The following is a 12,696-nucleotide window of genomic DNA, read 5'->3' on the forward strand; positions in this document are numbered from 1 at the left end:
ACATCCCAAGAACATGACGTGGACAGTGGTTGGCCTGTGCATGTCACTAATAACTGGTCAATTATACTCTTTCACGTCTAAGGGGCTCTGTGACCCCCGATTCCAGCGCTGCCATTCTTTACCCGTGACCAAAATAAATACTTCGCCTGTGAACTCAAGATTTCTCCGGCTTGTTCTTGGGCTTCCAATGAAAGAATCAGGTGAACAAACAAAGCAAACATTGATAAAAATTACATTATTAAAAATGTTCTATTCACCACAGTGGTTTATGAAATCAGCGCTTTTGTAAGGAGGAAAGTTATCCAAAAAAAAAAAAAAAAAAAGGGCACTAGGAGGCTCAGTTTTGTCATTTGCACACACACATATTGTTTCCTTTTACTCCTCAGTACCCTGGGAACTGCTGAGCTTTACGTCACTGTGAGAATTCACAGGTTAGATTAATGTCAGTGTTTTGAGATAATCAGTATAAAAAGAAAGTACTGAAATAAAGGGAGTTCCTTCGAATACTTAAAAAGAAGACAATCACGTTACCTTCAGCTTTTTTATTAACACATTAACATGTCCGCTCAAAGGACTTGGTAGCAAATGTTTGTCTTCTGTGTTCGACTGAACACAAAAGGTTTATATCTGTACATTCACTAAGGCTCTGTCTTCAGGGAAAACGCAGGTGTCCATAAGGCAAACAATATCTAAAGGAATGCTATTAAGTACTTTATCCAGCATGTCAATTTGTTTTTTTTAGTTGTCCCTGACAGTACAAAGATGCAAGTAGCAACATCTGCTCTGCTGTTGCGATTCATGTTTTACAACTTACTCAATACACAGGGAAAAGGCAAGTTAAAAACAAAATCCGTACATAATAACTGTGTCAACTTAAGATAATTTGTTCCTGCTTAAAGTACAGTATGTTGGTACAGTATATAACAGAGAAAACTGTGGACTATCACATCTGCATCACCAAACCAATTCTGAACAAAGAAATCTTACAAAAGATCATTTAAAGTAGCCTAAACATGTAAATAAATCTTTTTAAAAAAAAATCAGTGTGAATAAATATCATACATGTCAGCCACGCATCTTTATGAGCTTGCCATGTTCTAGTTTAATTCCTTTTCTCACCACCATCTCTCCAAAAACCGACTGTATTCAGGTGGATTTGTCGGATCTTTTTAGCTAAAAGTCAATGTGAGGCAGACAAGATGGGTCAATTTAAATGGAGGTGCCGATGACTGTTTCTCACAGTACTAAGAGCTGTGAGAAACGGCTCACACTGGTGATTGGGATGGCTACTTGTAGGCGACTGTCTCGTTCAAGGTACATAATAAGAAAGCAGGTCGGTAGTGGTTTCTGTTAGACGTTTGCTCCAATCAAAACACTTCAAATAAAACCGATAGCTTTTTTTTTTTTAAATACATTTTAAATTAAAGACAATGCACTGTGAACTAAACATGCTGGGAAGCAGGTAATTCACTAAAGGTGCATTTCACAAAGCTTAAGGAGAGTGTACGCTTAACTTAAGATGCATAAAATGATTGGTGTTTTTTTTAACCAGCTCCCCCACATAGCTGTTGTACCTTGTAAATTACAGCTGTACATATTTAAATGCCTGCAAAGATGGTCCAAAAAAAAAAAAAAAAAAAAGAGAAATGCATACCCCCACCCCACACACACACACACACACACACACACAAAAAGAATGTTCACTGTGCCCCAACTCACACTCCCAGAAGCAGCATATTTACTCAACTTTCAACAACAGCACAGAACAGCAGCTTACATGTTGAAGAAGTCACCTCACAGAGTTGTTCTGCTGCACAGTGAAGGCAATTAACAACTTCCAATAAGAAAGGTGACCACAGTTTTTAATCCAGACAGACGTAGGGAAGTATGTTCAATCTGCTCTCATCGCCATGTGGGTCCAAGGAGATGCACTCCGTCCAGTCGTACCAGTTACCTTTTGTGTCAAAGCAACCATTAACCCCAGACCAATGCTGCGTGTGTAATCTATTCATGTCTTCGCTGTTTATTTCTCTGCCAACTCCTGGTAATTCCTTGGGTGGGACGTCTAAAGCCAACATGTGCGTCTTCTTTACGTCTTTATTCAAGTGTTCCTCTTTTTTGAAGAACTCCGTCATGAAAAAGTGTGCTCCGGGGGTGTGCGCACCTGAGGATGTCAGCATGTGGCTCTGCTGGCTGAGGTACGACTGGATGATATCACTCCTTGACAACTCTTTCCAGTCTGTCTGTTGGAAGGGACTGGAGACAGTCTGTGGGTTCTGCTTCAGCTGCTCTGACAGCTGTAGTTCAGGTCTGTGGACAAGTGTGACGTCAGCTTCCTGGGAAGAGTCCTTATGACAGGAGGTTTTGATTTGTCCTGAAACAGGGTCAAATGTGAGTCTTCTGTCTTTTAACCGGACTGGCTTGGTGCCATCTTCTACGGTCTGTCCATCTAAATTCACCACGTAGTCTTTTGGCCTGTATTTGTGTTTTTTCCTCTTCCCCGTATTGCTAGCAGGACCTTCATCTCCCAAACTGACTGCCTCATGACAAGAGACGGTGGCTGAGTTTTGAAGAGACTTACTGGATGGCCTGCTCTGAGAATCCAATTCTGAATGGCACGAACCATCAGTCTGAATATCCTGAACACATAAACTGAAAGGCTGCGCAGACTCCCCCAGTCCAGGGGCTGGAGCTACAGTTTGTTTGACAACAGCATCATGCTTTGCAGTCTGAGGACTGTCCAAAGAACGGCGCGGGCTCCGCGGATGACACTGCCCCCCAGAGGCAGCTTGTTCCTGTTTAGCTTGCTGTTGCAGAACAGATGATTTTAGCAAAGAGGTGCTCGGAGACTTGCTGTATCCTGGGGCACTTGAATGGGGTTTTACGGCATGAACAGGGATTTTACTTGGCTTGTTTTTGTCCAGAGGCTCACAAATCTCTCTGTCTAAAGAATGATGTGCACGAATATTTGTAACAATTTCAGCACTACCACCCAGTCCATTGGTTGGCAGCTGTTTCGAGTTCTGGATTTTAACATTAAGAGTGGTTTGGGGTACCTTGGCTGACAAGAGCTGTCCTTCCTTCTGTTCACCTTTACGTTTCCTGTGGCTTGGTTTTTCCGCTCTTGGGGAGCAGTTGTTGAAGTCGTTAATGTTCTTTAGCTCGGGACCTGTTTTACCTGACGGTGGGGTGGCTGCTGGAGTGGAGATGCAAGGATGAGCACTGCCATTGGACCAGGATGCACCAGTAAGTCCTTTGGACAGCAACTCGCCCTTCCCTGGCTCAATCAGATTCTGCCAGTTCCGAAGGAGCTTCTTGGCCCTTTTTGCAAGATCCTCGTTCTTGGTTTTCTTTCGCACATCATTAATCAGCTTCCCAAGACGAGTTTCCTTCAGGAAAAGAGGCACAGCCAATGTTTATTTCCAAAAATGACTGGACTCCTGGAATTTTGGATTGAACCACATCGCATGTCGACTGAATATTCTGTTATAACCTACCTCCAGTGCCTCTTTGGTGATAGGATACTTTTCCAAAAACGATATCACCTCCAGAACCACCACCATGTTGCGTATCTGCTGAGAAGACACAAATAATACACATCACTGTCCACAAGGTTGTTATACACACCGAACCGACATCAAGAATAAAAGGTAATGCCCCCCCTGTTGTGTCTCCACACGTCAGTTGGGGGGGGGGGGTGCAAAAACTGCATGTAAACGTACTTCAAGGAAAACAGAATGGAGCAGGAGTCTAGAAATTACTTAGGTAAAGAAGCATAAACCCACAATATTTGTTTAAAGTTTGGTTATTATTAGCTCAGTTTCATTAGCAAACATGGTTTTAGCTCAATTATAGGATGTTTTACTATGTTTAGTCTAAAAAAAAAAGTTTAAATTTAAACTTTCATACCACCTTGACTGTTTGGTAGGTGTATGTTTTTATTAAGCATTTAAGATTTATGCACCTAAAAATAAGACATTGATGGATAATCTCTCTTAAAGGGGAACTCCGGGGCATTTGAAGCGCGTTTCCATTGCTAGAGGTTGTCAAATACTGATAGTAGGACACAGACAGGTGCAAATCTGCGCTCCCTGTGTGGAGATCGCGCTGTTCGCTCAGCCTGTCATGCGAGGCTAATACGTGGTGGCTAGGGGCAAGCGCTAACCCTTCCACGTAAAACAACAACTTGCACACTGCAGAAACGTCACACCACTTTATAACCCATCCGACAATAAAGTCACAAGCCTTACCATCAAAACCATATGCATGGTTATCACATTACTGGCATGGGGACGTTACAAAACAACTTTATAAACAGCATGTAACTCACCGGCTGGTTGTAGGCTCGCGCATGTGAAAGCCCAAAAGAGTCGATGGAGAATAATCCCATATACAAAACAATTATATTCTCTAGAAAAACTGCGTTCAAGTATTTAAAACATTACAACAATACATGCCCAGTAATATTGTTGTAATGTTTTAAATACTTGAACGCAGTTTTTCTAGAGAAGATAATTGTTTTGTATATGGGATTATTCTCCATCGACTCTTTTGGGCTTTCACATGCGCGAGCCTACAACTACCCGGTGAGTTACATGCTGTTTATAAAGTTGTTTTGTAACGTCCCCATGCCAGTAATGTGAGAACCATGCATATGGTTTTGATGGTAAGGCTTGTGACTTTATTGTCGGATGGGTTATAAAGTGGTGTGACGTTTCTGCAGTGTGCAAGTTGTTGTTTTACGTGGAAGGGTTAGCGCTTGCCCCTTAGCCACCACGTATTAGCCTCGCATGACAGGGTGTCCGAACAGCGCGATCTCCACACAGGGAGCGCAGATTTGCACCTCTCTGTGTCCTACTATCAGTATTTGACAACCTCTAGCAATGGAAACACGCTTCAAATGCCCCGGAGTTCCCCTTTAATTACCAAACTAAGAGCGATTTAACATGATAATTTGTGCACTTTAAATGAATAAAGTCTAGATGGGGTCATGACGGTGTGTTACACACCAAACCCACAACATTCACAGACCCTCCAGATGTTCCCACAGGCCAATTGTTGGCTTGGCATATAAGACCTCTCATATTCTTTGGCAACAGAACAGAATCCGAGTTGAGTTGTTTATAACAGGATGTTCCTAGTTATGATTGTGAATAGTAATTTATAAATCTCTTCTTCCTCTGCTTGACAGGTCAAATACACCACAGAGGGAAAAAGAGGGGCTTTGAGAGGGTTGAGGCATCATTTGACTAGACTTTCAAATCTGCACCTGTATGTCTAGAGATTGCATGCCGATACTGGTTTCGGGTACAGTATGACAACATGAGATAAGAGAAATGCAAATGTGTCATTTTATCCCATGAGAAGACAGAAAAGCATTGTCCTTAAAAGTCTGTGTATGTTCATCTGGGTTAGTAAGCTCTGCATTGCTGTGGAGTACCGTAACGTATCTGTGTGGATAGTTACTTTATGTATATCATGACAAAGGATTTCATTATGTTTTGCCAAGCCATACTGCCACATAGGAGAGTTAATTATTGGCATTACCAAGGTAACGCTGATAATATCCAGAAGCAAAAACCTTGGGGGAGTCATAAAGTAATGTGACTAAAGCTCTGACAGCATGTATTTCCAAACTTATGCTCATGTTTCTAAAGGTAGAAAATAATATGTATAACTTTAGGTAATCGAGCTGATGGCATTTATAGTCATAAAGCTATAGATATGAAGCCAGCCAGGGGTATTGAACTGTGATAATGTGGTGGTGTAGCATGGACATTTCCTGTGCTGTTCCACAACAGTAATCTCAACACCAACATTGTTTGGTAAAGGCAGATATACTAAGGTGTATACTCAAGCTTTCTGGAAGGTAACCTCTGTTTAAGGTCTTTGCCACCACAGGACAGTTGTCAACAGATGTTTCCTCTACCAGGTTGTTCAACATATTTCCAAACCTGATGCACCACACTAACGTATGCACAAATGAACTCACTTGGCCACATCATCTTTAGTCAAAAGCAGCACGTTGCCAGATTCTGGGATGCCTGGCATTGGTTAATTTCGCTAGAAATAACTAGAAATGTTAGCCAGCTAATTGGCGAGTAAATAACAACCGGTCGCACACTGCCTCCACTTTGTCAACCTTCTGAAGAGACCTCCGTCTGGCACGACCTTATTGTCTACCTTTCTCCGTCTGGTTCGTTCCTTTCAAAACTATCCGACATACTCACGTTGCTCTGGCCGTCGATGGCCTGTAGCAGCCGGTCTCTCATCACCTGCGGGGTAGCTGTGGCCGCTGTCATCGCCGGGCAGTACCGCGGGTCAGGACGGACTCAAGAGAGCAGAATACCCCGAAGAGGCGGCGGTGGGAAACCTGCCGACGCTCACAGCCCAGACGGTTGATCTTGTTGGAGGGCTGGCATCATGATTTATGATGCTTTTATCTTTGTTTTCGTTCCCCGATGTCGCCTGTTTGATAAAGTGAACAGCGAGGACTGACTATCTCCTCCAGGAAACGGCTACCCCCTTCGGCTGGCAGCCTCCTCCTCCTCGGCCTTCTCATCGGGCTTTTTGTGAGGCGCTCGCGAATAGCATCATGGGAGATTTTTACGTAACCGTTGTCAGCTCGCGTCAACTACACGTGCTGTTCACGAGACACGATTGATACTGCATAACAAAAACAATAGAGGTTTTTTAAAAAACTGGGTAGTCTCATTCTAGTCGGAATTTATAAAATAATGTGGGATTTTATGTGCTTTTATAGTACAGAAAAATATCAATATCTAACAAATACGTAAACAAAAATACAAAACACCGGAACAATCGGATACCTATTTCTATTTCCTGTTAGTGTTAACAATGATATTTTTCTTTAGGATGGAGTCAGGTGAAATCTACAATTAAAAAAAAGAAGAAGACGTTTAATATTTAAAAGAAAAATGAACTAGTTATCTTGCAAAACAGTACGGAAGCCCTAAAGGGTCATACATACATACATACATACATACATACATTTTATTCCACCCGTTTCCCGTGATAACGAGATCATTTTCCTCTGTTTTCTCGTGATAACGAGATAATTAATTCTAGATCTCGAGAAAACAAAACGATATAGTCTATTAAATCATTGCAGGAAACGTCATATATCGATCACCGCATCACATATCTCTTCAGTCAAGGCCAGACACAGGCTGAAATAGCTTTGCCTTGCTATTACAGATAATGTACACATTAGTGTGCGTCATCTGAGAAGACGGTTAGCAAGGCTTTATCGGAGGCGCAATCTACCTGAGCCTGATGTCACCATTAACTACATTGTTGACCAGCTGAGTTTTGAGACAAAACAAGAACAAATACTTTACTGATACACTAAAGGTGTGCACTATGAGCAGCCTCTCTGGTCCACTTTGTTTTACATGACCAGTACCGGAAATCAGTATTCTCTCACCAAATATGATTTGACTGTGAAATAATAAGATTATTATCATATCTACATTTGAAAATCAGTTTCATGCAAGTTTGAATACAAAAATATTTCCTCAGTGTGATTTTTTTTCATTCCACAACATCGCATCTCATTACACCGCAAACACTTACCAAGAATATTTGTCTTTTTTTCTCATCAAAAATAGTGATAAGAAATACGTTTTTTGACAAGAAATAAGACAATTATTCTCGGTAAGATTTTGAGCTTTTGCAGTGCACATGAGCAGACACGCTGCACGCAAATAAATTATCTCGTTATCACGAGAAAACGGAGGAAAATTATCTGTTGACCACAGGAGGGCAGCAGCTCTGCGTTTAGTGCGCTTTAAGATGAACGAATCGAAGACCTTCTACTTCGGTCTGCTTTGGGTAATACTTCCTGTTTCAAAGTCCAGCTGAGGGCTGTCGGAGTGACACCTAGACACCTGAAATTGAAAATGTTGTGCAGAAGCTTCTCAAGTTAGCCTCTGTTTCATTTACCAGTGCTGTGAGAGCGCGTGTGGTCGGACATGCAGCAGTCACTGGAGTCTCTGGTCCGAATGCTGGAGTCCTACAGAGGGAGAGATAAAGTTGTGAGTCCTCAATCTGTCACATATGTCATCAGGGATGTAAGAAAAACGCTGTCTGGAACTGTTTTGAATTTATGCAGATTTAAATGCGCACGTGCAGTTTCAACTTGAGCTCAGTGATTCCTACTTTATGCATTAAGAGTTCATTATTGGACGAAAAAAAATAAAATTAGGCACAAACTGCGACTTTAAACCTCTTAAACCTCTTCCAGTAGGTTGTTTTATATTGTATCATTCAAACACAAGTAAAACATTCCGTACATGTAATGGCTCTTTAGAAAGGATAACTGAAATGTAAATATGTCTCTATATTTTTTTAATATGTGTAAATTATTAGAACATTCATTGATTTCCTCAGTTTAGCTCTTTACCTAGGTATGTATTTTTTTCATTACTGACACAAATAGCAGTTCTTTTCGCTAATTCATTTTTTTCTAAAAAAAAAAAAAAGAGTTAAGAACTGTCTCTTTGCAAGAGCCCATCAGTTCTGCAGTGCAGAATGTTGATTTGTTAATGTTACATGATTTAAGTTCCAGGTGGTCCTCATCTCTTTCTCTTAGGGCACAGTCTGCTGTCAAATATAATCCCTTAATGTGTCCTTTGAAAAAATACTAAGTGATTGCTGATTAAAGGGATAATCAGTTCGCCTCTTTTGACATGAAGCTGTATGACATCCCATATTAGCAATATCATTTATTAAATTTGACTTACCCCCCTGCTGCGTCCTGTGAGCCGAGTTCCGGCCTCGTTTTTGGCGTTGACGAAGGTAGTCCAGCTAGTTGGCTGGGGGCACAAAAATACAGCGTTTTGCTTCTCAAAACAATATGCGTTCAAAAGAGTAATACATTTGCATCACAAAATCATTCATCCAGAAAAATTCAGACCTCGCAATTGCTTGGTGCTACTTGGAACTATCCCTTTAAGATATAGCCAACATTGTTAATATAGCTTTAAAACCTTGCATCGTAAATATTGAAGGTACTGTTAGTTTAGTAAAGTATGCTTTTCTTTACATTTTGCTGTGCTATGTGATAATATATTTTAAAAGTGACAGCGTTTATGTGAGTGCTGTACTGTAAACTGTTATTATACCAACAGCAAACGTGCTGTGCTTGGATCAAAAGACAGCTTTCTCCTGATTGTGCTTGGACTCTGACCCAGTGGTTTCTTCTTTTCTTTGTGCTTGTCTGTGCAGATCAGGACGGCCTGTTATGGCTCTCAGCTGGTTGGAGGAGTTCTCACCCGGAATGCAGGAACAGATGCTTCTTCCCAGCGGCTTGGGAGAAGTCTGCTGCTGTTTTCTGCTCAGCTCAGCCACTGCCGAACAGTGCTGAGGCTGTTTGATGATCTCTCCATGCTGGCTTACTCCCAGAGCTATGGGCTTGGAGCTTCGGTGATTCTTACAACACTTTTCTCACGTGTCGTTCACCTCACGTCAGATTGTTCTGAATGTTTCTGTCCCAGAGAGATGTATTTGTGTCTGTTTGTAAATACTTACAGGATACATTGATTTTCTGATTAGAATAGCAAAAACTAAATAAAAACGGTAAAATAAATGCTTGTGAACACGTACATTGAATGCAGTCATGTTACCTGGAAAATGCATCTTTAACACACGGTGCATGTCTTTTCCAGGAGGAGGACGCAGGCGTTCGCTGGATATCCGTGCTGACCAACGTGGCAGACCAGCTCTACTACCCCTGTGAACACATCGCCTGGGCTGCTGACGCTGAATTGATCAAAGTGAAGTCTGATAAGTGGTGGTTGCTCAGCACAGTGCTGTGGGGGACCTCACTGCTGCTGGGGATCCTTAGGTGAGAACAATCTGTCCTCAAACATCAAGTTATATCGACTTATTTATGATTCAAATGTACGTGGAATTCATTCTTGTTTACTACAGTGGCTTGTGTTTAACTTGAATCCCCCCCGGATGATGTCACACTCATCTGGGACCTCAGATAAAATTCCTTTGATAGCGGGTGAATGCAGTGATGTAAAAGCAAAAATGGATGAATCCATTTAATAGTTTCAGCCATGCTTGATAGTTGGTAAACTCGCTAGAATAGGACTTCACAATATTAGAAACACATGCAGTTTGCATTATCATCACTAAATATTACAATGATGGTATGATTTGCAATATATAAACAAATACTTTAGTGTATAGCATTGATCTCAGAGGTATTAATGAGGGGTATATTCCACTTCTGCTCCTGTGCATGCTGGTTAGTTGCTGAACATGTAGAAAAGCAGAGATTCATCTAAGTGGCACCCTATGCATGCCCTGTTTCAAGTCAAATTTTCTTTACCATATTGATATTGTACATGTTGATATTGTATTGATGAATTTGATATATATTGTTCAGCCCTACTTCAGAATTTTCTATAATATCTCTGCACAGATGACCTACATCAGAAAAGAGTTGAGAAGAACAAAGAAAGCAAATGAGATAAAGAATGTTATACCTGGGTTGGAACAATTCATTCTGATTGATACCAACATATTCTGAAGGAAAATGTTAATCTTTCTTCAAACTATCTTTCGGAGTAGTGAGTCATAGAATACGACTCTAAGCCCACAGGATGTTCTACCAAAAAATAGTTAAAGACGAATAATACTGACAAGCCAAAGTCCGATTTTAATCCAACAGAAATACTGTGAAAGGACCCCGAAACAAGCAGTGCATCGCAGAGTTTAAGCTGTTTTGCACACGGGACTGAGCTAAAAATCTTCCAAGCTCATATTACTGAAGCTCAGTTAGCAGAAATATTTACTTCACAAGGGACAACAGATACTGGCAGTAAGGCTTCCCATATTTTTACCACTCACGGATATGTTATATTGTGTTAATTACAGCAATGAAAAAACTCCATCTGAAAACATTCCCCAAAAACACGTGCTCGCAGGTTACTAAAACCAATAGAAAATAGGTAATCGTGTTTATCTGTTTTGATGGAATAATATTTCTGTGGCCTGTTATCAAAGATTTATGTGCACAGTTGGATCAAAAGGGGGAGCCAAAGGGTGAGAACCAGAAACCAAGGAAAAGTTAGAATGAGCTGAGAGATGGCAGCCCTCGCTGTTGATTTTGGTCACTTCAAAAGAAACGTGTAGAATGATAACATCCTATGTTTGAATCTAAATTATTACTCTCAGAACATCTGTGCAGATTATGTGAACATAACCTGTGTCACATTGTGTGAAATTGCTCACTAACTATGTAAAAAAAAAAAAGTATCATGTGACTTTTTCATCCTGTAGATCACTTCGAGTTCTGCTGCTGCTGAAGAAGAAGTTGAAGAAATACGAGAGGGATGGAGAGGACAGCAGGTGTTGTATTTTAAATGCTCTTTCCGGTTCAGATACATTATTTGTACCTGTGAGTGAACTGGCTTCTGTCTCCCTCAGGTCTTGTACTTATATTTACTCCTTGTTACACGACCAAATACAGTTCCGAAGTGGAAAAATCACACATTCAAACTTTACATCAACGTTTTTCTGGCTAAAACTGCATGCAATAATAAATCGATGTGTTTTCTCCCACAGACACTCTCAGCTCCGCAGGCAGATGCGAGGAGAGCTGCTCTCCATCCTCAGCAGCATGGCCGACCTCAGCAACGCCATTCACTGGATGCCTCCCGGCTTCCTGTGGGCAGGACGCTTCCCCACCTGGCTGGTTGGGCTGCTGGGCACCACGTCCTCTCTGATTGGCTTGGTCCAGATGAATACCAGTGACAGTGAGCAGTCAGACAGTACAGAGTCATGACCACAGCGAGGAAAAGTTGCAGTGCTTTGATTAGCACTGAACAGATGTTGGTGGAAAGAAGTCACAGCAGAATTTTTAATTTGACTGTCCGAGGAGATTCATTTCATTCTTGTAACAAGAAGAGAAACGTATAACAATCTGAATACTATGGACCTAGTTCTGTATAGTAGGTGAATGAATAGCTCATCTTTGTAGCCAACCATCTGAAAGCATTTTCAGTTTAGCGGCTTTAAGAATATTTTGACATTTTAGTTATGGACACTGAAATACTAAATTAAATGTGATTATTCAATGTTTTGTGAATCAATGGGGTGGCTCTTTTTTTCCTTTACGTGTCATAACATGCAGATAGTATTTTTAACATTAAGTCCAAGCCTCTCCTTGCTCAGTATATGAGATGCAGGGATTTACTGTGACACCCTGGGATGATAAATAAATTGTTGCCTTGTTAAAGACACACTCCATGTACCTGATTTTAGTCTTACATGTGATAAATGGATGGCTGGAATCCTTCAACTTAAGTGAAAGTGTTAAACAAGCAACTCTTAATTTTTTTAATTTCCTTTGAAAGCATAATGTTCATTACAACAGCTGGTATTTATGGTCCCTCAGGTGTTGGTGTTGTCCTTGAGGGTGAAATCAGCTTAAAAAAGGCCTGCTTTGTGGTAAAGAACCAGTGCAAAACAAGCAACAGACAAATTAAAAGATTTTTTTAAAGACATTTGCCCCCGATTTAGTTTTATATTGATACAGTCTCTATTATAGGGAAGACTGAAAACATATTGCCTGAAATCTATGCTGAATTTGTAATGTGAATGTATTTTTTGATTAAGTAAATTAAAAAAAAAAAGAAAGAAAGAGAAGAACAGTTGTTC

At 40.8% G+C, this 12,696-nt stretch overlaps 2 protein-coding genes across 3 annotated transcripts; one reads left to right on the forward strand and one right to left on the reverse strand.

Annotated features, from left to right (window-relative positions):
• Positions 1-537: 537 nt before the first annotated feature.
• Positions 538-6,557, reverse strand: LOC142400604 (mediator of RNA polymerase II transcription subunit 26). 2 transcript variants are annotated; one of them, XM_075485640.1, is made up of 3 exons: positions 6,231-6,557; positions 3,498-3,572; positions 538-3,389 (listed from the first exon to the last, which is right to left on the reverse strand). In XM_075485640.1, the coding sequence occupies exons 1-3, from the start codon at positions 6,300-6,302 to the stop codon at positions 1,863-1,865; spliced, it is 1,674 nt and encodes a 557-aa protein (XP_075341755.1). In that variant the 5' UTR covers positions 6,303-6,557; the 3' UTR covers positions 538-1,862. The 2 variants fall into 2 exon arrangements, with proteins under 2 accessions (XP_075341755.1, XP_075341754.1); XM_075485639.1 differs by having other exon boundaries at positions 3,498-3,575.
• Positions 6,558-7,852: 1,295 nt separating this feature from the next.
• pex11g (peroxisomal biogenesis factor 11 gamma) lies at positions 7,853-12,124 on the forward strand. Its single transcript, XM_075484408.1, has 5 exons — positions 7,853-8,057; positions 9,250-9,447; positions 9,690-9,868; positions 11,317-11,385; positions 11,602-12,124. Exons 1-5 carry the CDS (start codon positions 7,995-7,997, stop codon positions 11,819-11,821), a joined length of 729 nt encoding a protein of 242 aa, XP_075340523.1. The 5' UTR covers positions 7,853-7,994; the 3' UTR covers positions 11,822-12,124.
• Positions 12,125-12,696: the final 572 nt, after the last annotated feature.

The sequence above is a fragment of the Odontesthes bonariensis genome, chromosome 15 (assembly GCF_027942865.1).
Source record: "Odontesthes bonariensis isolate fOdoBon6 chromosome 15, fOdoBon6.hap1, whole genome shotgun sequence".
Taxonomy (NCBI): domain Eukaryota; kingdom Metazoa; phylum Chordata; class Actinopteri; order Atheriniformes; family Atherinopsidae; genus Odontesthes; species Odontesthes bonariensis.